The 26,936-nt window shown below is 38.5% G+C and overlaps 1 protein-coding gene across 4 annotated transcripts in view; it reads left to right on the top strand.

Moving 5' to 3' along the window:
• Window positions 1-26,936, top strand: part of USP40 (ubiquitin specific peptidase 40) — a 93,572-nt gene that overhangs the window by 57,259 nt on the left and 9,377 nt on the right. For all 4 annotated transcript variants that reach the window (XM_023188589.2, XM_023188587.2, XM_023188591.1 and 1 more), the window contains 9 exons: window positions 9,136-9,172; window positions 12,281-12,345; window positions 14,072-14,146; window positions 17,319-17,445; window positions 19,566-19,660; window positions 21,326-21,444; window positions 22,585-22,650; window positions 25,541-25,751; window positions 25,892-25,987. In XM_023188589.2, coding sequence (XP_023044357.1) covers window positions 9,136-9,172; window positions 12,281-12,345; window positions 14,072-14,146; window positions 17,319-17,445; window positions 19,566-19,660; window positions 21,326-21,444; window positions 22,585-22,650; window positions 25,541-25,751; window positions 25,892-25,987 — 891 coding nt within the window. The remainder of the gene's footprint in view (window positions 1-9,135; window positions 9,173-12,280; window positions 12,346-14,071; window positions 14,147-17,318; window positions 17,446-19,565; window positions 19,661-21,325; window positions 21,445-22,584; window positions 22,651-25,540; window positions 25,752-25,891; window positions 25,988-26,936) is intronic.

The raw sequence follows: 26,936 nt of genomic DNA, 5'->3' as shown, positions 1-26,936 counted from the left end.
GTTCACGCCATTCTCCTGCCTCAGCCTCCTGGGTAGCTGGGACTACAGGCGCCCGCCACCTCGCCCGGCTAGTTTTTTGTAGTTTTTAGTAGAGACGGGGTTTCACCGTGTTAGCCCAGATGGTCTCGATCTCCTGACCTCGTGATCCGCCCGTCTCGGCCTCCCAAAGTTCTGGGATTACAGGCTTGAGCCACATATATTTTTTCTTAAAAAATTTTTTTTCCAGCTCTGTCCATTGATACAAGTTAGAAAGAATGACCAACCTGGTAGCAGCAGAGTACCCCTGGCACCCCGATTATGGCTGCCAAATACCGTTTTCTACGAACAGGAACCAGGGCATCTTAGAATAATGGCTGGTTATATATCTAGGTCAGGAAATGTCTAAGATGAGCCTGAAACATCTTACCATCACAGAAAGCAGTGAAGCCGCTAACAAAGACTATTGGAATTATCAAAGAGATTGAGGAGCTCACTAGTCAAAGATGAGATAATTTGAACATCAGTGAGAAAAATAGCAAAAATTAATTGAAACAAGTACATAAAATCTGTAAATCTGTGAGTTCATAATGATCCTATACAAAAATATGCACTGTTACCTATAATGGATGCTAGGCAACCATAAAGGTAAAAAATAAAGCATTTTTTTTCCTGTTTTTCCCTTGCAAACTATATCCCAGGGTAGCTAAGCAGATAATAAGTTTTATTTATAAACATATTCCAACTAATAAATGAAGAAGACATTTTAGAATTTTACATTTTTTCAACTCCTAATAAATTAATGAACCTAGGCAATGATCCTCAAAGATTGCTAACCCAAAAAAGAGCAACACTCAGGCAACATAGAAATTCAGAACAATACCCCATGCCCTTAATGCAAAAAAGCCAAACAACTGGACCTGAGTCTGAATAAGCTTCTAGGTCTAACTACCAATTTATACGAAATACAGGAGGCATAGGTAAGGTTAAATTCATCACAGGTCTGCAATTAGCCAAATGTAGATCAGAAAACTCTTCTATAACAGATAAATTGCAGGAGATGAGGACAACCTATAGGTCAAAAGAGGCTTAAAAGACATAGCAACCAGTTGCAACATATGGACTTTATTGGGACCCTAATTCAAGCCAAAGGAATTTTAGTAATAATTTAAGAGAAAGTAGAGAAATTTGAACATTAGTTGGATATTTATTGATATTAAAGAATTCTTAATTTTTTAGCTGTCATAATCATTGTAGGTTTTTAAAAATCTTTGTCTTTTAGAGATGCATAATAAATATTTACAAATGAAATTACATATCTGGCATTTGCTTCAAAAAAATCTGGGGCAAGGGCAGGGGAAGTGAGTGGGTTACTGACACATAAAACTGGCCATGGCAATACAAGCTGAGCATCCCTGATCCCAAAATCCAAAATTCAAAATGCTCCACAATCTGAAACTATTTTTTAAAAAATTAAATTGACACATATTTATGAGGCACATTTTAATATTCTGGTACATATATATGTTGTGTAATGATTAAATCAGGGTATTTAGCATACTCATTACCTCATGCATTTAGCATTTCTTGGTGGTGAGAACATTCAAGAGCTTTTCTAACTATTTTTTAATACACAATCCTTACTGTTAACCATCATTACCCTACCGTGCAATAGAACAGTAGAGCTTATTCCTCCTATTAGATTGTAACTTTGTAACTGTTGACCACCCTCTCGCATCCTCCCCTTACATCTCCCCCTCAGTCACTAGTAACTACTGTTTTACTTTCTGCTTCTATAATGTCAACTCTTTTTTTTTTTAGGATTCCACATATGAGTGAGGTCATATTACGGATAGGCCTTTCTGTGCCTGGCTTCTTTCACTTAATGTGATGTCTCCAGGTTCATCCATGTTGTCACAAATAACAGGATTTTATTCTTTTTTATAGCTGAATAGTACTCTATTAGTTTGTGTATATATACCACATTTTCCTTACCTGTTCATCCATTGTTGGATGCTTAGGTTGATTCGGTATCTTGGCAATTGTAAATAATGCTCCAGTAAACATGGCGGTGCAGATATCTCTCTGACGTACTGATTTCATACCCTTTGGATACATACCCAGTAGTGGGATTGGTGAATCACATGATAGTCTATGTTTAATTTTGTGAGGAACCTCCGTACTGTTTTCTATAATGACCGTACTAATTTACAGTCTCACCAACAGTGCATAAATGTTCCCTTTTCACCACATTCTTGTAAATACATATTTTCTTTTTTTTTTTTTTTTTTTTGATAGTAGCCATTCTAACTGGAGCAAGATGGTACCTCATTGTGGTTTTGATTTACATTTCCTTTATGATTAGTGATGTTGAGCATTTTTTGCATGTGTACCTGTTAGCCATTTGTGTGTCTTTTGAGAAATGTTTACTAAAGTCTTTTGCCAATTTTTAAATCAAAATTTTTTTTTTTTTTTTTTTTTTTTGCTGTTTAATTGTTTAAGTTTCCTATATAATATATTCTGGATATTAACTCTTTGCTAGATTTTTTTTTTTAAGACAGTCTCGCTCTGTCACCTAGGCTGGCATGCAGTGGTGTGATCTCAGCTCACTACAACCTCCACCCCCAGGGCTCAAGTGATCCTTCCATCTCAGCCTCCCAAGTAGCTGGGATCACAGGCATATGCCACAATGCCTAGCTATTTTTTTTCTTTTCTTTTTTTTTTTTTTTTTGGTATTTTCGGTAGAGATAGTGTCTCACCATGTCGCCCAGGCTGTTCTTGAACTCTTGAACTCAAGTGATCTGCCCGTCTCGGCCTCCCAAAGTGCTAGAATAACAGGTGTGAGCCACCACGCCTAGCCCCCTTTGTTAGATTTATACTTTGCTAACATATTCTCCCAATCTGTAGGTTATCTCTTTATTCTGTTGTTTCTTTTGCTGTACAAAAGCTTTTTAGTTTGATGTAATCCCATTTGTCTATGTTCTTTTGTTGCTTATGCTTTTGAGGCAACAAAAGCTTATTTTAAAAATTCTTGCCTAACCCAGCATCATGAAGTGTTCCTCCTATGTTTTCCTTTAGTAGTTTCATTGTTTTGGGTTTTACATTTAAGTATTTAAATCATTTAAGTTGATTTTTGTATTTAGTGAGAGTTAGGGAATCTAGTCTCATTTTTCTAGATATGGAGATCCAGTTTTCCCAGAACCATTTGTTGAAGAGACTGTCATTTTCCCAGTGTGTGTTCTTGGCACATCTGTCAAAAATCAGTTGGCTGTTAAGTATGTGAATTTATTTCTGGACTCTTTATTCTGGTGCATTGGCCTATGTGTCAGACTTTTTGCCAGTACCATGTTGTTTTGGTTATTGTTGCTTTGTAGTATATTTTGAAGTAAGGTAGTATGGTTCCTCCAGCTCTGTTCTTTTTGCTCAGAATTGCTTTGACTATTTGGGTATTTTTATGGTTCCATATGAATTTTTTCATCTTTGGGATGAATACCACTTGATGATTGTGCATGGTCTTTTTAATGTGCTTGTTAAATTCAGTTTGCTAATATCTTGTTGACAGTTTTTACATCTGTGTTCATCAGGGATATTGGCCTATAGTTTTCTTTTTTGTTGTTGTTGTTGAATCTACATCTGGTTTTGGAATCAGGATAGTGCTGGCCTCATAAAATGAGTTTTTAAATATCCACAACTTTTCAATTTTCTGGAGTAGTTTGAGGAGAATTGGTATTCTTTAAATGTTTGGTAGAATTCAGCAGTGAAACCATTAGGTCCTCAGCTTTTCTTTGGTGAAAGACTTTATTACTGAAAGCGTTTTCTCACTTGTTGGCCTGTTCAGATTTTCTATTTCTTCATCATTTAATCTTAGTATATTGTATATGTCCAGGAATTTATCCATTTCTTCTATGTTTTTAAATTTATTGGCAAGTAGTTGTTCATAATAGTCTCTTATGATCCTTTGTATTTCTATGGTATCAATTGTAATGTCTGATTTTCATCTCTGACTCTGAGTCTTCACTATTTTTTTCTTAGTCTAGTTAAAGGTTTGCCAATCTTATCTATTAAAAGAACCAGTTTTTAATTTCATTGCTCTTTTGAATTGTTTTATTAGTTCCTACTTTGTTTATTTCTGTGCTGAGCTTTATTATTCCCTTCTACTTCTTTTGGGTTTAGCTTGTTCTTATGTTTCCAGTTGCTTGAGGTTCATGATTAGGTTGTTTATTAGAAATCTTTCTTCATTTTTGATCTAGGCATCTATTGCTGTGAACTTCCCTCTTAGAACTGTTTTTGCTGTATCCCATAGGTTTTGGTATAATACATTTCTATTTTAGTCTCAAGGCATTTTAAAATTTCCCTTTTACTTTCTTCATTGACTCATTGGTTATTATTATTATTATTATTGGTTATGTTTAATTTCCATGTATTTGTAAAGTTTTAAAGTTTTTGATTTCTAGTTTTATACCATTGTGGTTAGAGAAGACACTTGATATGATCTCTGTCTTCTTAAATGTATTAAGACTTGTTTTGTGGTCTAATGTATGATCTGTCATGGATAATATTCTCTGTGCAGTTGACAAGAATGTGTATCCTGCAGCTGTTGATGGAATGTTCTATAAATATCTGTTAGCTTCATTTGGTCTATGGTACAGTTTAAGTTTAATGTTTCTTTGTTGGTTTTCTGTCTCGATGATCTTTGCATTATTGAAAGTGGGGTGTTGAAGTCCCTACTATTATTGTATTGCAGTCTTGTCCCCCTAGAGGTCTAATAATATTTGCTTTATATATTTGGATGTTCTGGTAGTGTTTGCATATATATTTACAATTATTATATCCTCTTGTTGAGTCCCTTTTTTCATTATAGATTATATAGTAAGTTATTATATAATGACCTTCTTCTACAGTGACTATTATCAATTATAATGACCTTTCACAGTTTTTGAGTTAAAGTCTATTTTATCTGACATAAATGTGGCTACTCTTGCTCACTTTTGGTTTCTATTTGCATGGACTATCTTTTTCCATCCCTTCACTTTCAGTCTGTGTTTGTCTTTAACAGTGTGAGTCTTTTTCAGGAAACATATATAGTTGGGTCTTCTTTTTTTTTAACCCATTCTGTTACTCTATATCTTTTAATTGAAGAATTTAATCAAGGTTATTATTGATAAGTAAGAACTGACTCCTGCCATTTTGTTAATGGTTTTCTGGTTGTTTTGTAGATCTTTTTCTTCCTTTCTGGTTGTTTACTTCTGTGGTTTGATGGTTGTCTATGGTGCTAAGCTTTGTTTCTTTTCTCTTTCTTATTTGTGTATTTGCTGTCATTTCTTTCTTTGTGGTTACTGTGGTGCTAAGATAAACAGTCTTGTACTTATAATAGACTATTTTAAGCTGTATCCAACTCAACTTTGGTCATATAAAAATATTCTAGAATTTTTTCCCTTCCCTCTACAATTTATATTTTTATTGCCTTAGTTTACATCTTTATTGTGTCCTTAGCCACTAATTGTAACTAATGTTGTTTTTGACTGTTTTGACTTTAAACCTTCATGGAAGAGGATTGATAGATTTATACAGCACTATTGCAACACTGGGGTATTCTGAGTATGATTATGAATTTACCTATACTTGTGAGTTTTATATTTTCTTGTTTTTTCATGATAGTAATTGTCATCCTTTTGTTTCCAGTTGTAGCACTCCCTTAAGTATTTTCTTGTAAAATTGGTCTAGTGGTGATAAATTCCTTTAGCTTTTGCTTATCTGAGATTTTTATCTCACCTTCATTTCTGAAGGATAGCTTTTCTGGATATAATATTCTTGGCTGACGGTGTTTTTTCTTTCCTATATTACCCCTATTTTCTTCTGGCCTGCAAGGTTTCTGCTAAGAAATCCACTGATGGTCTATTGGGGATTCCCTTATATGTGACTTAATGCTTTTCTCTTGTAGCTTTCAGAATTCTCTTTTTGTCTTTAACTTTTGAGAGTCTTATTATAAAGTTCCCAAAGTGGATCCTTTTGTGCTGAATCTAATCGGGGAACCTATGAGTTTTCTGGATCTGGATGTCCATATCTCTCCTGAACTTGGGAATTTTTCACCTATTATTTAATTAAATAGATTTTCTGTGTCTTTTGTCATTCTCTCCCTGGCACTTCTATGATGAGAAAATTTGTTTATTTAATGGTGTCTTGTTGGTCCTGTAGGTTTTCTTCATTCTTTTTAAATTGTTAATTCTTTTTATTCTTCTGACTGGGTCATTTTAAAAGACCTGTCTTCAAGTTCAGAAATTCTTTTTCTGATGAATTTCTGATTCAAATTATTAATTATTTTTTCTGATTTTGTTGAATTTTAGATTGTTTGTATTCTCTTGTTTATGAATCTCCTTAAGATCATTGTTTTGAATTGCTCTTCAGGCATTTCATATATACTTTTCTTCAGGGTTTGTTACTGGAGACTTATTGTGTTCCTTTCAGAATATCATCTTTCCTTGGCCCTTCATGTTTCTTGTCTTATGTTGATATCTTCACATTTACTTGAACATGTATTTTTTCCAATTTTATAGAGTACCTTTTGTGGGGAGGAACTTTTTCCTATAGATGGATTCTAGGGTGTCTGTTGGAAATGATGTGTTGTTGGCTTTGGTTCTTGGTGGGTTCAGTAGCATGATCCCTACACCAGTTCTTCAGCTGTAATCCTCATTAATGATGTGTGCAATTGCCTCAATTGCTTAGGTTATGGGTGTTTGTGACAGAGGTGACATGGTTTTGTGGAGGAAAGGGTGCTGGTTTGTGCTGAGACCAAGCACAACCTGAGCATAGCTGTGTGTTGGTCTCCCTGGGGAAGGGGATACTGCCACGCTTGCTATTGGGCTGGGTGCAGGCATGTGTGGGCCAGGCAGCTGTGCAGCCCTCTCTCTGGGGAGGCAGGGGCCACTGCCAGATTGCAAAATCCAAAACTTTTTGACCACTTTTTGACCCTTTGACATGACACTCAAAAAAAATGCTCATTGGAGCATTTCAGATTTAGATTTTTGGATTAAGTTTGCTTAGCTGGTAAGTATAATGCAGATATTCCAAAAAATTTTTTTAAATCCTAAATTTGAAACACTTCTAGTCCTAAGTATTTCAAATAAGGGATACTCAACCTATAATTGGGACTGGGTGATGGGTATTTGAGGATCATTTTACTATTTTCTGCAGGTATTTTCCCAGATTTTCACTGGACTTTTTAACTTTACATTTTTTAATTTCAAGGAAAGAAGCCACAAAACTTTTCAAAAGTTATGTATCTTCCTTTCTGTACTCCGTTGAACCCCTTGTAGGCAGACTTGTTCCTTGCTATGTCACTGAAATAGCTTATGTCAGGGTCATTAGTGGCCTCCACATTACTATGTCCAGTGAGCAGTTTTTACTCTTCATCTTACTTGCTCTCGCAGCAACATTCAATGTAGCTGATGACTCTCTTCTTTGAAACACTTTTGTCACTGGGCTCCAGAAGACCACAACTCCAGGTTTTTCTTATATCCCACTGGCCTACCCTTCTCAGTTTGCTGTCTCCTTCTCTATCTTTGAGCGTTCTGCTGCCCAGTTCTTAGACTGGATCTCACCCCAGAACATCCAGCTGCCACTTGATTGTCTAACAATCATCCAAACCTAGAACATATTCACAGGAAAACTCCTCTTCTCCCTGAACCATACCTGAAAGAAAGAGAATGTCTGCACAAGGGCCTATGTCATCTGGTTCTCTGGTATCATTTTTGTTTTATTTTCAAACCTCCAACCATTTCCCCCTCTTACTTACTCTGCTCCAGCCACACTGGCCTCCTTGCTGTTTCTGAAATAAGGCCTTTATGCTCTCTGTTTCCCCTTCCTAAAACACAATTAAGTTGATTGCTCCATTATTTGATTGTTTTTCTTAAATACAATGTTTAATAAGACTTTCAGTTTTCTTAGAATAATAAGCTTGCTTTCATTCACCCACCATATTTTAGTATACTATGTTTTATTGTCATTTTCTAAACAATCTATAATTACATTTTAAAGCCTTCTTTTATTTTTTATCATACAAGTAATCACGGATTTCTTCTCACTTTTTAAACTTCTAGGGGATTAACAGTCCCCCTTGGTTACCACTCTATTCTAGTCCTTTGTCTAGAAGTCACTGTTGCAATCAGATAACATCATCTTATCCACATCAGTAGAGTGTGTGTCCCTCCAGACCTTTGCTGGGCCTTTACCAGCGTGTGTCTATGTACGTACATACAGAATTGCACAGTGTGCTTTGCTTCTGTGATTTCTTTTAAATTATAAATGGGATCACTTTGCATGTATTATACTATAACTTTGTTTCACTTAAAATATTTTAAAGATCTTTTAAGATCAATATATATGAATCTGGTTTTTTCTTTGAACTGCTTTAAGACATTTCCTACTTTTTAAAAAATCTCCCATTAATGAGTATTTTGGTGGGTTTTTTTTTTTTTTTTGCCATTTTTCTCTTATTACAAACAGTACAGCAGTGACTATCCTTATTCTTGCTCTCTTTTGCTCTAGTGTAATAGAAATCAAATTGTATTTGCTCGCTTGTCCAAGATTTAACTAGCAATGTTTTTCCCTCAAGAAATTGTTTTAATTACTATTTTTGTTTCAGTTAAAGTTTTGTTAATATTGTCTCATTTTTGCATTATGCCATGACATCACAGCTTGCACAATTCTTGTGAGTTTTAATATGGTCAGTTGTGTGTCATGGATGCTATGATCAGTTGTGTTTCATGGATGGTAAATAAAGGCTAATCTACTTTTATAGGATTCAGAATTTAATGTCCATGAAATTAGCTTGATTAATCATATCTGGCCAAAGACACACAGTTAATCCTTATAGGAAGAAAGTCATGGTTCAAATCTGGGAGTTGGTGGATGAAACTTTGAACTAAGTCCTGCTTGCAAACACTGGAAATTGTTTTTTCCTCGTCCTGAATTGGCCCCATCTAGCCCTTAGAAAGGAAAGCTGACTCATGTATTATCTTCTTAACTATGTCTATCTTTACTTATTCAAGAATCATTAAATATAGTCAGACTTAAATAGACCTAGGGTCCAAAAAGGGTATTTGTCCTAGAACTGTAATTCAGAAACAGAAAACTAACATTGGACATTGTTTTTCTTTACAGTGTTTAAAGTTAATGCTGGAGAAATCTGGCCTACAAGGTAAGTTACTTACCATGATGACATATTACTTAAAAGCCTGATAAAAATTTTTTGACTATTTTTTTCTCCAGGGTTATAGGAAAAAAAATTTACAGGGTGTGGAGAAATAAAAAGTAGTTTACACTTCCATATGTACATAATGAATTCTCCTGGTTCTTGTTGGCATGCTGAAAGAAAACTAGTGGTATAGCTCTGAGTAGAGAACTTAGATAGGATCCAGCAAAGGTACAAAGTAGGAATGTTTTACAGTGTTGGTGGGAGTGTAAATTAGGCCAACCATTGTGGAAGACAGTGTGGCAACTCCTCAAAGACCTAAAACCAGAAATGCCATTGATCTAGCCATCCCATTACTGGGTATACACCCAAAGGAATATAAATCATTCTATTATAAAGATACATGCACGTGTATGTTCATTGCAGCACTATTCACAATAGCAAAGACATGGAATCAACCCAAATGCCCATCAATAATAGACTGGATAAAGAAAATGTAGTACATATACACCGTGGAATACTATGCAGCTATAGAAAGGAATGCGATCATGTCCTTTGCAGGGTCATGGATGGAGCTGGAAGTCATTATCCTTAGCACACTAATGCAGGAACAGAAAACTAGACACCACATGTTCTCACTTATAAGTGGGAGCCAAACAGTGAGAACACAATGACATAGGGAAGGGAATAACACACATCGGGGCCTGCTGGTGTGGGGGGGGTGTGGGGGTTGGGGAGGGAGAGCATCAGGAAAAATTGCTAATACATTCTAGGCTTAATACCTAGGTGATGGGTTGATAGGTGCAGCAAACCACCATGGCACACGTTTACCTATGTAACAGACCTGCACATCCTGCACATGTACCCCAGAACTTAAAAATAAAAAATAAAAAGAAATAACACTAAGATGTATACCACCTGGAGCTACACATGTCTTCCACTGATTCCTTTCAATTTCATTGATTCTAAATTTCAGTGCATTCTGTTTCATATCAGTATTTTTGTGGTATAGGTGAGGGAATGTAAAATGAACGAAAACAATAAATCTAAGATAACTGAAGCAGCTTTCCAGGTGAGATCATGTCAGTGAGCTTGATGAGACCTCATTCTGCTTTCAGTAGAGCACTTTGCTGTTCTCAGACTTCATTAACTTGGAGGCCCGTAGCTTTATTATCTGGAAAGGAAGTTAAGATGCTCTGGACGCAGGACATTCTTCTAGAAGTTACACGCAACGTCTCACTTAACCTCGACAACAGTCTTACCATGCAGGGGTTATCACACATGCCCACTTTATAGATGAGGAAGCAAAGGCTAAGAAAGGTGAAATGGTTTTCCCAGAGTTATACAGCAAGTATCTAGGTCATTCTGCTTTCACAACCCAAGTTCTTTTCACCATGCTGTACCGTGAAGTAATAGTGTTCACTTTTAACTTACTGGTGGCTTCTTAAAGGTACTTAAATTGAGTTTTTTAATTAATGTAAATTTTTCTGTATTTAAAGCTAGAACTTGGCTGGGCGCAGTGGCTCATGCCTGTAATCCCAACAATTTGGGAGGCCGAGGAGGGTGGATCACTTGAGCCCAGGAGTTGGAGACCAGCTTGGGCAACATGGTGAAACCCCACCTCTACAAAAAATACAAAAATTAGCAGGATACAGTGGTGTGCACCTGTAGTCCCAGCTACTCAGGAGGCTGAAACAGGAGAATCACTTGAGCCTGAAAGGCGGAGGTTGCAGGGAGCTGAGATCGCATCATTGCACTCCAGACAGGAGTAAAATTCTGTCTCAGAAAAAAAAGAAAAAAGAAAAAAGAGAAAAACTAGAACTAATGATAAAGAAGGTCTGCAAACAAGAGTATAGGGATTCAAAAACTGTGGCCTGTGCCGATAAATATGAGATCTGTTTTATTCTTGGGTATTTCATGTTTTTGGTGAGTAGGAGGAGTTTTGTGTTCATAAACATTGCTATTATTTTTAATAACCAGGATTTCTTTCTTTTACTGCATTTAACTTTCTTCCCAACCCCAAAAAAGTCTCTCTGCTTGCCTATTAGGATTAAAAAAGCAAAAAATTATCTTCTCATTTCACTAGTGCAGCAAGTATACTGAAAAACAACTCTTTGATTAAAGTCAATTTAACATGTATAAATATTAACTTATACCAACTGTATTAAAATGCTATTCAGAAAGCACTAGCACTATGTTTTTGTTAGATTAACTTCTAAATATATAGGAATAATTTTCTTGTACATATTAACAGTTGCTGGGCAATGTTAGCATCTATTTTCAGCCAAGACACTGAAATAAAGCTCAATAATGCTTTGAGAAAGGATTCTATACTTATGTATGTATGTTCATATATGTATACCGATACAGGATGTATGTATGTGGGTACACACAAATAAAGGTATAAAGTAAATATTGTATTAAACTGGTGCAAAAGTAATTGCAGTTTTTGCCATCAAAAGTAAAGGCAGGCCAGGCGCGGTGGCTCATGCCTGTAATCCTAGCACTTTGGGAGGCTGAGGCAGGTAGATCACCTGAGGTCAGGAGTTTGAGACCAGCCTGGCCAACATGGTGAAACCCTGTCTCTACTAAAAATACAAAAAAATTGGCCAGGCATGGTGGTGTGTGCCTGTGGTCTCAGCTACTCAGGAGGCTGAGGCAGGCAGAAGAATCGCCTGAACCCGGGAGGCGGAGGTTGTGGTGAGCCGAGATCGCGCCACCGTACTCCAGCCTGGGTGACAAAGTGAGAATCTGTCTCAAAAAAAAAATAAAATAAAATAAAATAAAGGCAGAAACTACAATTACTTTTAGAATCTGTCTCAAAAAAAAATAAAATAAAGGCAGAAACTACAATTACTTTTGCACCAACCTGATATAAAGTAGCAAGTATTGTTTTTATTCATGAGTATACAGTTCTTCGTGGGAGAGAGAGAAAATCAAATTGAAGAAATGTAATTTCTTTCATGCCCTGGAAGAGACAATTTACTTAAAAACTAATGAACAATTATCAGCAGATTAACCACTTTTGATATTCACTTTTCCAGAAGGGCCGTTCCTGACACTCTTAAAGCATATTCTGAATTTTTTTTAATCCCAATTTTGACTCCTTTATAGGAGATGCCTGGCATTTACGAAAAATGGATTGGTGCTATGAAGCTGGGGAGCCTTTATGTGAAGAAGTAAGATGGTTTCTATACGTTGTACTCTTGCATATGATTATATTTATATCATATTTTCATACAAGGTACCCATTCTACTCATGAGAAAGCTTTAATTACTTTCTATAGGATACAGTTATCTATGAATGGGTCTATTTTACTTTTTTCTTACTAGAGTTTTTTGATAAAGGGGAAGTCTCAGTGCATGGGAACATTTCTGACATCTGTGGTAAACTCCCTTGCCATGAGAGTATGCCTCTAGGAGGAGTAGTTCATGAGAAGGCAGAGAACGTCACAGAACAAATGACATTTGAGCTCATGAAGGAATTTTATAGATACACTCTGAAGTTTTGGCCCCTGAATGTTTTGATCTCAGAGTTTCTCTGTAAGGTAATGGTGGCAGAATTTGTCTTACCAACCATTCCTAAGTTAGGCTTTGGTCCAAATTCTTGATCCAGCCAAACTCTTAGGGTAGGCTTAGGAATAGTTTTATCACAGGATAGTTGGAATCTGGTTAGTCATCTTGTTGGTCCACATAGCATTATATTTCCCAGTTCAAACGCGTAGCCTTAGAATTAGACCCAAAATAAAGCTCTCTGGCGAGTCTTAGGGAGCTGTGGTCAGCCGCCCTTTCCCCAGTCTTCAGCTGCCTGCTTCCTGTTCTGTAAGAAGGGCCACTGAATGCCAGCAGAAGGTTGATTTAGGCAGGTATGCTGGGCCCTTGCACTGGAATGCTCTTTGCTGTTTAGCAGTCAGTAAGTCAATAGCGAGAGGCCCCTCTTGGGGCCTGGCCAGGAGTTTGACTGCCTGGAGTAAGAAGTGGACCTCAAAGCATCTTTAGGACATAAAATTTGGATGTCAGAAGAATATATTTACCCAAATAGCTTCAGCAGGTTCTTCTCTATTAATTCCCAAATTGGCATCAAAGAATTCAGCCAGAAGCCAACTCATTACCCTTGGAACTGGCTTCTCATTCCAGCCTTGCCAGGTATCTTTCCCATCCTAATCTTTAAGAGTAAAATATGGTTTACCCTCCTTATCTTTCGTTCTTCATGTTTCCTCTCAGCCTCCAAACTGTCATCTTTTGCACCCCTTCCGTGACCATTCCCATGCTTGGCTCCAGGTCCAAGCGTTCGTATGCCTCTCACCTAAATTATTATGGCTTTCCTGGGCCCAGGCATTCCCTCTTCAGTGTCATGCGTATTTCTGCCAAATGGATCTGGGAAATCTCCTCAGAAATCTTGTGTGGCTCCTTTATTTCTATTCCGCGTCCTGTAGTTAGTGCCTGCCCTTCCAGTCCGGTGTGACCTCCTGGTACTTTCCACTCGAATCAGTGTGGCCTCAGTGCTTTACCAAAACAAGCCATATTTACTATCAACCTTAACTTGGCCCTTGTCCTTTTTTTAATGAGAAATTCCTTTTCTTATTTTCTCTAGCTTTCCAAATCCAACCCATCTTTTTAGGATTAATTAAAATTTCATCTTCTGTAAATCAGCCTCTCATTTCTCATCTCATCTAGCTTCCTTGCCTCAGATCTTTTGTCATACTTAACAGCTTATGCCCCACAGTTTAACAAATAGTGCTGTACTGATGTTATAGTCTTAGCTTATTTCCTGTGTCTTCAATATCTGCTTTATTATTCATTTAATTTTTGAAAAGATAATAGAGGCATGGGGTTTTAAACAGATCCAATGATCTGTTCCTTTCAGAAGTCATAAGTGACAAAAAAGCATTTCTGTCTTCCCAGGATGCAACACTGAAAGAACTTCTGATATGTTCTGGAGATACTTTGCTTTTAATTGAAGGACAACTTCCTCCTCCGGTAAGATTTTACTTCTGCATAGACATCTCATAAGTAATAATTATTGTTACCTGATTACAGAGATGATATAGCCTCATTTAGGGAAAACGGGGAAATTCAGATAGTCATAAAGAGAATAGAGAACTTTCCCCAAATGCTGTCAATCAGATATGTTTCCTAACTTATAAATATTCTCACACAAAATTAAAATCAATTATATATAACATTTTTACTTCCTGCTTTTTATGTTTGACATTTTAACCTTCTCATAAAATCCAAAAATAATCATCATATCCAAGGTAATGTTTTACTAATTTAATTCATCTATATCCTCATTGTTGGAAACTTTGTTTTTAATACTTTGTTTTTATAAATAGTACTGAAATAAGTCCTTCTGAAAAGAGTTCTAAATGTGGAATTCTTAAGTCCAGAGGTGTGACCTCTTTAAAGCCTTGATGTTATATGCAGTAGTATATGAGAAGGCTCATTTCACTGCCGTTTAGTAAGCATTGCATAGCACTACTTTCTAAAACCTGTGTCGTTTCTTTTAAACTGAGGATGCACACAAAGGTGAACCCAAAAGAGAAACAAATGGCCCCAAATTCCAAGACTCAGATAACTATTTGCTTATGATTAGAAAATTCAGACAGTACAGAAGGCTATGAAATGAAAAGCAGAAATCACTCCTACACCTTTTCTCTCCAGAGAGAGCCACAGTTAGCTGATTTTTCCTCGTGTATTCTTCTGAGAAAAACATTACACGTATTTGTTTGCTGAAGGCAAATATGTGCGTATCCTTTTTAAGTATTCTCTACATTGTTTTACATTTGTTTTGTTTGCTTTTATTCACTTACTGTATCTTGCGAAGCTCCTCACATCAGCACATACACACCTACCTTATTATTTTTCACAACTTTGTAGAATTCTATTCTATTTTGTTCAATGATCTTTAAAGTTAATTTTTGAATAGGCAGTACTCATGATACAAAATTCCAAGTGTTATGAAAAGCTGGGCCAGGAAAAGAAAGTGTCCCTGCTCCAGCCACCCAGCATCCTCTCCCCAACAGGCGGCTGCTTTTCTCTGCATCCTTCCAAAGGGCTGTGCTTTTTGATATACACACATACTTGCACACACTGAAGTGTACTAGTTTTTCCTACCTCATTTTTTGTTACTGAAGAATTTTAATAGGTTTATTAAGAGATAAAAGGTAGGCAAGGCACGGTGCCTCATGCCTGTAATTCCAGTACTTTGGGAGGCCAAGGCAGGCAAATCACTTGAGTTCAGGAGTTCAAGACCGGCCTGGGCAACATGGTGAAACCCTGCCTCTTTTCAATAAAAATTTAAAAAGTAAAAAAAAAAACAAAAAGAGAGATAAAAGGTGTTATTGTTACAACACTTAATTTCAAACAATAAACAATGAGAATGTGAAGACTAACCATGTAAAATATTTTAAATACATAGTTCACTGTGTATATACATAGCATATACATCCACACATACATATATTTATTCCTTTTTATTTGCACAAAAGATTATTTGCTAGGCAACTATTCTGTACCTAGATTTTTTCCATTAATATTTTATCTCCAAGTATATGCTGTAAAGCTATCTCATTCAATTTAGTAGCTTCATAATATTCCATTGTTTGGAGGACTATAATTTATTTAACCAGTCTCTTTTTGAAGAATATTTAGGCTGTTTCCAGTCTTTTGTTGATGCAAGTAACAATGTAAAAAAATATATGTAATTTATATAAAATATATATATATAATACACATATGTATAATATATATATATATACACTCCATTTTGCTTGTATATATATCTACAGGATAAATTCCTAGAACTGAAATTGCACAGTCTTTTTTTTTTTTTAAACAGGGTCTGGCTCTGTCACCCAGGCTGAAGTACAGCAGCATGATCACAGCTCACTGCAAGCTCTATCCCCTGGGCTCAAAGTGATCTTCCCACCATAGCCCCTAAGTAGCTAGGACTACAGGCACACTGTGCCTGGCTAGTTTTTAAACATTTTTTTATTTTTGTCTCACTTTGTTGCCCACACTGGTCTTGAACTCCTGGGCTTAATCGGTCCTCCCACCTCAGCCTCCCCAAAGTACTGGGGTTACAGGTGTGAGCCACCAAGCCCAGCAAAAAATGTTTTAAAGAGGGTCCTTGAAGTTGGTTCATGGTTTTTGGTCCCATAAACAATTTGCAAGAATATTCTTGCATATATGGCTTTCTATGCATGCACTAGTGTATCAGAATGTAAATTCCTAAACATGGAATGGCTGGGTCAAAGAACTTGTACATTTTAAAATATGACAGGTATAGGCAAATTATTCTACAGAAACTTCTCAGCAGTTTATATTCCTGCTACCAACTTACAAGTGTTCAGGTTTACCCATATTTTCACCCACATAATTGTCTGATTTTTGACAGTCTGGTAGGTGAAAAAAAATGGAATTTTGTTGTTCTGATTTACATTTATTTAATAGAATGAAGGTCAAATATTTGTTAATCTTCACTAATCTGATAAACAGAAAAATATTCTAATGCACATTTCTTGAACTATCTATTTTAAATGTTTTAGGTGGTTAATTTTCATTCTCATCTTCTATTGTTGGAAATTAAGTGCTACAACAATAGCACCTTTTTTCTCTTAATAAACCTGTTAAAATTCTTCACTAACAAAAAATGAGGTGAGAAGAACTAGCTCAATAAGTAAAACTGAAATTACAGGGTATGTGTAAGACAATGGGTTTATTTCCTTTAGTTTGTATCAGAAACCAAACTTAGATCAATGGGCTCTTGCATCTGTGTGATAAATGGCGCTGCTGGGACTGGTATCCTGGGTCAGCAGTGCTTGGACAGCGCCTGGAAACACTGGTATAGTGTGTTCAAGCAACTTGTTGAATGCATTGTTCTTGTTTATACTTCTCATTTATTTTATCTACTAAGATACTTCTAAGCAAGGGACATTTAGTCCAGTCACCCCAAAGTCTGATTTTTATGATTTTAAATTTTTGATTGTAAAAACAGCAAGTATAATTGATGACAGTTAATAAATCCAAGAGGAAAAATGGTAAGTTCAAGAACATCTTAGGCCATCAAGATGTTTCTTTCTATGGAAGTAAAAGTGGAGTTTCACTTAATCTTTGTAATCACAGCAGTTAAACATGCTCCATTCTTCAGGGTTTCCTGAAGGTGCCCATCTGGTGGTACCAGCTTCAGGGTCCCTCAAGACACTGCGAGAGTCATCAGGACCAGACCAACTGTGCTTCCTCTCGGGGTGGAGTCTGGAGAGCCGCTTTCAGCCAAGGTGAGAACAGAATGGGATTTCAGCAGCCAGTGTATCATAAACAGAAGTAAATTGACTGCCTGTGCGCTGAGAGTCCATTGAAATATTTATTTTTAAAATGTAAGGTCTTGAAAATCAAAGCCTATTAATTTCATAAGGCATTCCAGACATCACATAACACCACCGGGCTATTTCTGTACATGCTTTGTAACCTCTGTAAAGCACTATGTATCTTGTTTATTATTATATCAATATATTACACTTTCCAAAGACTTTTATATATCATCTCTCAAGATTCTCAGGGCAACAGGGGCCCCATTTATCACCATGTACCAGAATATTGAGTCTTCAACCAATTCTAGTGATGTCATTTTAGCCCACAGGGGCAGAGACCAGGAGTCCACATCCTACATGTCTTCCCATCTTTCTGCCTCAAAACCCTCAGGAACTGCTTCTAGGGCATTTGACGTCATCTCACTGACTTCTGAGAAGGAACACAGACAAGTACAAGCATGTTGTCTTACTCAGCGTTCAGCCACACACATCATGATGGGCAGAAGTCACTATCAGTGAGTTCAGTTGCCCTTGTACAAAGAAGAGTTCCACTTCATTATAAAGAAATGGAGCGAGTATGTTTTTAATAGGCCCAACTCTTTAGCTATGTTTTTCTTTTTATCATGCTTACTTAGTTTTTCTGTGCCTTGAAGTATATTTCTTTTTAATCTTTTCAGCCTCAGTAATAAAATTAATATAAATGAGTCAAATTCTTATCTCCTGGCTTTGAAGTTAGGATTATATGTATAGAGTAATGTTGAATGAGCTATAAAATTGGCATAAAGTTACTTTTTAGTTGGGTTACACTAGTTCATGTTAATGCTAAAAATGCTTTGGTGATAGAATTCTAGTTACATATAGAATTGGATTGTAAAAGCATGTTTAATCAGTATGTTTCTACATGAAAGTAAATAAAAAGTTTTTTTTTGGTAATACATCTGTACACAACACATGGGAAGTACACTCGTGTCACTTAACAACATGAATATGTTTTGAGAAATGCATCGTCAGACGATTTCTTCATTGTGTGAACGTGGTAGAGTGATTTACACAAACCGAGATGGTAGAGCCTCCTACACACCTAGGCTATGTAGTGTAGCCTATTGCTCGTAGGCTGCAGACCGGTACAGCAGCTTATTGTACTGAATACTGAAGACAGTCATAACAGTGGCAAGTGTTTATGTATCCAAACAGAAAAAGGTACAGTGAAAATATGGTATTATAATCTTATAGGATCACATCACATGTGTGGTCTTTGACCAAATCATTGTGTAGCATGTGATTATATATTTCATTCTTTAGAATTTCCTAAAATTGTCTTTCCGGTAGTGTCAGCCTGTAATTTCCTGAAGACACAAGAAGAACTTCTCATGCACTTAGTTGACTTCTAATCTCTCTGTAATTTCTTGCTATGCATTAGTGGTATGCTCAGCAGTAAAGACAATTAAAGCAAAAATAAGTGAAGACAGTCTAAATTTAGTTGTCAGCTTTCATATTGTTTTTGATGAGAAAGCATTGTGTTTTTCCCTTTTTTTAAAACAAACTTGGAAAGGCCTTCTTATTGTCAAAATTTCCTTATAAGTAAACATTTATTGGACACTTACTATGTGACGTCCATTGTACCAGGAACTGGGGAGACAAGATAGATGGCCTGCCTCCTCTTGAAAATTCTGTTGTTTTGAGGGGGCAGATTAAACACCTGCACATAGACAGACAGACACACACACACACACACACAGACACACGAGGAACAAGTTGGGATGAGTGTTATGAGAGGGAAACAGGAAGCTAACATACAGAATGCAGGCAGCGTATCCTACCCAAAAAGTCCTTTTTGAGGAAGGAGAGAATGTGGAAAAGTACATTCGAGGTAGGGGCATAAGTGTCAAGTACTTCATGGGATTCTGCCGACAACACGTCCCTGCCTGCTCACCTGCCACACAGGGCCTCCTCACAAGACTTGGATGCAGAGGCTTTTGAGTGGAATTTTAATAACCTATTTACGACATCAAAACATGGCGATGTATTTCAGAAACACAAAATAAGTTTCAAGTTCCTTGTAAACATCCCGCTGTGTCCTTTGGAAGGTGCTTCTGTGAACGAGCCTGCGGAAGTTTCTCTCCTCTACTTGGGAGACGTAGAGATCTCAGAAGATGCCACGCTGGCGGAGCTGAAGTCTCAGGTCAGACTTCTTCCTGCACCATAACTGAGTGGTAATGTGGCTCTTCCAGTGAGATATTAATATATTCTTCTATCTCCTTTTCCCTCAATTACAGTCGGTTCTGATATGGCATTTGTCATATGCCATGTTCAGTGGTAAGTACCCGCAGGCAACACATGCCCGTGGTGCAGACGGCTCCTCGTGGCCTCACTGGTCCCTCCTCTGACAGGCATGCTGTGCTTTCGTTTCAATCTGTCCTCAGTGACTTGCAGCTTTTGTTCATTTTTATTTTTTTAGGGAAACATGGTTTCTTGGAACATTTGTAAAGCATTCACTTTATCCCTTTATTTACATTGTTTGTGTACCATTGTGACCCATATGTTAAATGTTGTTATGAAAAGCTGTGTTACCAGTTTTCCAGGAGGTTAGAACCCCAGCTTTTATGTTAGGATACTAAACTAGATATTCTAGATATTGTGTTGTTTCTTATGTATTAACATTCACAGAGAAGGAGGGTTTTACCCAAATGGAAAGGCTGGATTAAGTACAACGCAGTGTTGAAGAAGCATCCACCTACTATTGGACTGAAATGAGCATTCCTTTCTTCTCTTAGAGGAGAAAATGTAGGGGCCTGTATATGACTAGTTGTTGTTGATGTTTGGCTTTTGTGCGCCCTCAGTATATGAAATACCCTTCCTCAAGAAAAAGCATACATTGGCTGGGTGTGGTGGCTCATGCCTGTAATCCCAGCACTTTAGGAGTCTGAGACAGGTGGATCACTTGAGGTCAGGAGTTTGGGACTAACCTGGCCAACACGGTAAAACCTCATCTCTACTAAAAGTACACACACACACAAAAAATTAGCCTGGCATGGTGGCAGGCACCTGTAATCCCAGCTACTTGGGAGGCTAAAGCAGGAGAATCACTTGAACCCGGGAGGGGGAGGTTGCAGTGAGCTGAGATGGCGCCACTGCACTTCAGGCTGGGTGACAGAGTGAGACTCCGTCTCAAAAAAAAAAAAAAAGAAAGGAGAAAAGAAAAAGCAGACAGCCTTATTCTCATGAGAACAAGTGGGAAGATACTTTTTGTCCTCATATTAAGTTGAAAGATATAAAGTTGCTGTTTTTAGGTCAAAAAATGGATGAATATTGGTAATTTTAGAGGCTCCAACCTAAATATATCAGTAGGGGCTTAAAGTGATCCCTTCAGAATTAGAACAAGCAGTTTGGGCCTACTGATTGCAGCCAAAGATTGTGAAGTATTTCAAAATCAGAAGCTGAGTCATCGGCAAACACTGGTGGAGAACTGCATTGGCCCGGAAGAAGGCTGATGAGTCCCTCGCTATACTATTAGCTCTGCCCTGGTGAATTCTACTCACATGGAAGTTAACTCCAAAGTTTCATTGTTTAAACATGATGATTAAAAAGACGCTTTTGACTCAGCTTTAGAGATAGGGAACTCACTTCCTTCTTAAGCTGATTTCAGTGCAGAGGGATACGAAGACCTCTCAGGGTTAGCGTCATTTAAGAGAGAGAGATTCCTGTGACTTTTTAAATGATGTTCTCATTACTTGAGATACTCTTTCCCTGAGGTGTCACTGTGTAGTGCTTCATTTTTTTTCTAAAACAGTATGTTTTGAAGAGTGCTTTTTAAAACCATTGGAGAAATGTCTGTTTCTTTTTCTAGGCCATGACCTTGCCCCCATTCCCGGAGTTTGGTGTCCCGTCCCCAGCCCACCTCAGAGCCTGGACGGTGGAGAGGAAGCGCCCAGGCAGGCTTCTACGAACTGACCGGCAGCCGCTCAGGTAGGTTCCTTGCTGGACGCAACACCGTCCCTCTCTGCTGCTGCCGCACTGGCTGGTGCAAGAGATGGAGGAGGAGTCCGTCTTCTGAGCTGAGTGAAAACAAAGCCCATTCCTGGTCATGCCATGCTTATGACTTGGGTGGCACTTTTCATCATAAACTCCAGCAAGACTTCAGTTTTCCATGTTAAGCATAAATGCAGTGTTGTATATTTTTTCTATGCTCCAGTGACTATGACATTATATAACTTAAAAGCATTTGGAGTGAGATGGAAAGTAGAAGCAGCTGTTTCTCACTGAGAAATGTTGGATTCAGCTGATCTCCTTCCGAAACTTTGAACTTAAAGAGCAGGTTTGGGTCATTTCCTTTGCAAAAAGCAGCCCTGAGGCTTTCTTTCTATTCTTTCTCTCTTTCTATTCTTTCCCTCTTTCTTTCTCTTTCTCTCTCTCTCTCCCCTCCCTTCCTTCCCTCTCTTTTCTCTTTCTCTCTCTCTCTCTGTGTCTCTCTCTCCCTTTTCTTTCCTTTTCTTTCTTTTTTTTAATAGACAGGGTCTGGCTCTATCGCCTGGGCTGGAATGCCTTGGCGTGATCATGGCTCAACTACAGCCGCAACCTCCTGGGCTCAAGTGATCCTCCCACCTCAACCTCCTGTGTAACTGGGACCTCAGGCATGTGCCACGACACCAGGCTAATTTTTTATTATGACGAGGTCTCCCTGTGTGCCCAGTCTGGTCGCGAACTCCTAACCTCAAGCAATCCTTCCACCTCGGCCTCCCAGAGTGCTGGGACTACTGGCATGAGCCACTGTGCCTGGCCAAGGCTGCTTTTAATCAGCTCTGATTACCACCCCAAAGTGACTGGCATGAGAATCTTAACCCCGGCTGAACAGAGGGAAATTTCTTTGGCAGTCTGGCCATCTTCCCAGAGCCAGACTTATATGTTTAGTAAGAAATGACTCAAGTATCTAAATAATCACCACAGCAAGGATTCTCATTTTTTTCTCTTTTCCAAAAGTTTGGGCATTCTTATAAGTACTCAGAAAACAATCCTTTGCTTAAGAAAAAAGCTTAAAATTGGGGGAAAAAAATTCAAGAAAATTAAATGTTATATCACTCAATATTATCTTGTTTCACTTATTATCAGGGAATATAAACTAGGACGGAGAATTGAGATCTGCTTAGAGCCCCTTCAGAAAGGAGAAAACTTGGGGTAAGAAAGTCTACTTTGCATCTAAAGTGATACACACATATCTTAACATAGTTTGCCTTTTTAAGGTTTAACAACTTAATAGTGTAGTATTTTTTCAGTGCTTCTAAGTGGCCTAGCAACTTCAAACAGAGCGTGTTCTAGAAATATATATGTCTGGCGTGTAAAACTTGGAACTTATTCTCCCATAAAAACAGTAAGGGAGAATTAATTTTTCAGTAACCACCAGGTGCATGTTGGCCCAATGATGACCCTGAAGTGTCAGCAAGAGACCCACCCGCAGCTGTCATCAGTGTCTCAGACAGTCCACCGTCCAAAAGATTTATCATCGTCCCGTCACTCTGCCCCCTTATTCTACTTTCTTCATCCTAGTATCACCTGACATATCTCTACTTATTGATTTGTTAGTATCTGTCTTCCACTACTAGAATACAAGAACTTAATTTATTAATTGCTATATCCTCAATACCTAGAATAGTAATCATGCCCATGTCATAGTCAATAATTATTTATTAAGTAAAGATGCACCCAAAATTGTCTACAATCAAACCATCTTGTTCTTTTTTTGCTGTAGGAAAATATTTTGCAAGTCCTTTTGTAAATATCATGAACTATTAAGATTTGCTCTACCTGTTATGATGTGAATATCCTTCTTTTGGTCTGCTTGTGATATGAGAAAGTTCTCTTTCAACCATGACTAACCTGTGTTTAATTTTAGTGTTTTTATAAAAACGCATTCTTTTTTTTGTTGTTGTTATACTTTAAGTTCTAGGGTACATGTACACAACGTGTAGGTTTGTTACATATGTATATATGTGCCATGTTGGTGTGCTGCACCCATTAACTCATCATTTACATTAGGTATATCTCCTAATGCTATTCCTCCCCACCCCCCCTCACAATAGGACCCGGTGTGTGATGATCCCCTTCCTGTGTCCAGGTGATCTCATTGTTCAGTTCCCACCTATGAGTGAGAACATGCGGTGTTTGGTTTTCTGTTCTTGTGATAGTTTGCTGAGAATGATGGTTTCCAGCTGCATCCATGTCCCTACAAAGGACACGAACTCATCCTTTTTTATGGCTGCATAGTATTCCATGGTGTATATGTGCCACATTTTCTTAATCCAGTCTGTCACTGATGGACATTTGGGTTGATTCCAAGTCTTTGCTATTGTGAATAGTGCCGCAATAAACATACGTGTGCATGTGTCTTTATAGCAGCATGACTTATAATCCTTTGGGTATATCCCCAGTAATGGGATGGCTGGGTCAAATGGTATTTCTAGTTCTAGATCCTTGAGGAATCGCCACACTGTTTTCCACAATGGTTGAACTAGTTTACAGTCTCATCAACAGTGTAAAAGTGTTCCTATTTCTCCACATCCTCTCCAGCACCTATTGTTTCCTGATTTTTTAATGATTGCCACTCTAACTGGTGTTAGATGGTATCTCATTGTGGTTTTGGTTTGCATTTCTTTGATGGCCAGTGATGATGAGCATTTTTTCATGTGTCTGTTGGCTGTATGAATGTCTTCTTTTGAGAAATGTCTGTTCGTATCCTTTGCCCACTTTTTGATGGGGTTGTTTGTTTGTTTTTTTCTTATAAATTTGATTGAGTTCTTTATAGGTTCTGGATATTAGCCCTTTGTCAGATGAGTAGATTGCAAAAATTTTCTCCCATTCTGTAGGTTGCCTGTTTACTCTGATGGTAGTTTCTTTTGCTGTGCAGAAGCTCTTTATTTTAGTTAGATCCCATTTGTCGATTTTGGCTTTTGTTGCCATTGCTTTTGGTGTTTTAGACATGAAGTCCTTGCCCATGCCTATGTCCTGAATGCTATCACCTACATTTTCTTCTAGGGTTTTGATGGTTTTAGGTCTAATATTTAAGGAGGCCTCAAGGAGGCCTCTAGTCCCTCCTGTTTCTCTCCAGCGGCCTCTGTCTTCTTGGCAACTTCAGCACCTGTGCCGATGCCCTTTCCGTCCTCTGGCCGCGCTGTGCTGGGCTCCGGGCTTCGGCCTCACTCCCTGGTCAGCAGCCCCCTCCCCCATGGGGACATGGGGCTGTGCAGCCTCTGCTCTTGCACTCTGTGCTCCCCTGATTCCATGGGCCCACATCTTCCCATGAACTCTCTTTCTTAGAGTCATTTCATTTCTCTCATTGTGTCACCTCTTTTGATGGTAAAAACACTTAACAGAAGTATCGAGAAACCACTCATTGTCTCAGCATCCTAAGAACCAGTCTTCATTTCCCCTTGCTGCCTTCCAGTTCTTATCTATAGCTTTTCCTCCATGGCCTGTGCTGACCTCTGCATGTCTCTGTTCCTCCTGCCTTGCTGAGTGTTGTTGTTTCTGCTCCTCCTCCTAAGGTTTCCCATCTCCCACAGCTGCAGTCTTGTCTCTCACCCACCCCATGTCTCTCTTCCCAATTCCAACCCTCAGGTTCTTCTCCCTGGCTGCCTCACAGCAGCTCACATTTACAGCCCCCAAAGTCAAGGGCATCACTGCCTACTTTGAGCCTGCTCTCCTCCTGCCGGCTGCCGGGCTATCAGGCCAGGCCCCTCTCACCCTGTCCCTCTCCGCCGCATCGTCCCTGCTCAGGCCGCCGCCCCTTTCCTTTTCTCTCGCACTGAGGAAGTTTCCCTACCCTGTCTGGGTGGGGGGGGCTCTGCTGTGGACCAAGAGTGGGATCTTCACTTCTGCTCTTCATCAAGGTTGAAGGAAATTGAACTGTGAAATAAGAGTTTGCCACTAGCATCCAGCATTTAGGGAAAAATCTCTCCTTATAAAAACCAGAAAAGCTGGAGGGGAAGCTTTGCCCACTATGCCTCAAGTTACCACGTGGTTTTGTTTGTTTGTTTGTTTGGATCTGGCACTTGACGGTTTTCTGGTGCAGCCCCCAGGACGTGCTGCTGAGGACACAGGTGCGCATCCCTGGTGAGAGGACCTACACCCCTGCCCTGGACCTGGTGTGGAATGCGGCCCCGGGCGGGACTGCCGGCTCCCTGAGGCAGACAGTTGCAGATTTCTATTGTCTTCCCGTGGAGAAGATTGAAATTGCCAAATACTTTCCCGAAAAGTTCGAGTGGCTTCCGATATCTAGCTGGGTAAAGTTGTGGGGCTGACTCAGAGAAATTGGGGCTTACTGGCCTGGCAATGAGGTTATGCAATTTTTCACGGTGATGGAGAATTTAGTGAGAACTTGAGGTTGAGTTTTGCTTATTTAAGATGTTTGATTTTCCCACAGAACCAACAAATAACCAAGAGGAAAAAGAAAAAAAAACAAGATTATTTGCAAGGGGCACCATATTACTTGAAAGACGGAGATACTATTGGTGTTAAGGTAAGTTGTTTAACAGCAAATTTACCACTTTGACAAGACACGAGGGTCACATGATTTTATAGAGATGTTTTATTGAATCTTTAAGACACAGATAATCCCATTTTATACAAATTGTTTCAGAGAATGCATAAAAAAGAGGGAAAACTGGACAGCTGACTTTCCAAGGCCAGTGGAGCCTCAGCATCCAAACTGCCAAGGACAGTAAAATATGATACAGACCAGTTTCACTTCTGACCATAAATATCAAATTCTAAGTAAAATACTACCAAGTTCAGCCCTGCAAGTATGTTTTTTTAAAAACTACTGTGTGTGGCCGGGCACGGTGGCTCATGCCTGTAATCCCAGCACTTTGGGAGGCCAAAGCAGGCGGATCACAAGGTCAGGAGATTGAGACCATCCTGGCTAACACAGTGAAACCCCATCTCTACTAAAAATACAAAAAATTAGCTGGGTGTGGTGGCAGCACCTGTAGTCCCAGCGCCTGTAGTCCCAGCTACTCGGGAGCCTGAGGCAGGAGAATTGTGTGAACCCGGGAGGCGGAGCTTGCAATGAGCCGAGATGGCGCCACTGCACTCAGCCTGGGCGACAGAGTGAGACTGCGTCTATAAATAAACAAATAAATACATACATACATACATACATACATACATACATACATACTACTGTGTGACATGATGTCAAAGTAGGTCATCCAAGGAATGTGAGGAGGGCAGCATGAAGAATAGATTATATAAGAAATAATCCTGCCAGACTCAAGAGATGCAGAAAAAGCATAAAATAAAATTTATTATTAAAAACCCGATGTTCATTCATGACTTTAAAAAAGAACTTAGAGCAAACTAGGAATAGAAGGAAACGCCTTAACCTGATGCACATATCTACCCAAAACCTCTAGCAGCAGCACTGTGACAGCTTCAGAAGCTTCCATTTTCATGAAAGTGGGGCCCAA

Source organism: Piliocolobus tephrosceles, chromosome 11 (assembly GCF_002776525.5).
Source record: "Piliocolobus tephrosceles isolate RC106 chromosome 11, ASM277652v3, whole genome shotgun sequence".
Taxonomy (NCBI): Eukaryota; Metazoa; Chordata; class Mammalia; order Primates; family Cercopithecidae; genus Piliocolobus; species Piliocolobus tephrosceles.
Note: the sequence above shows the minus strand (reverse complement) of the source record. Positions and strands in the feature narration are given on the sequence as shown.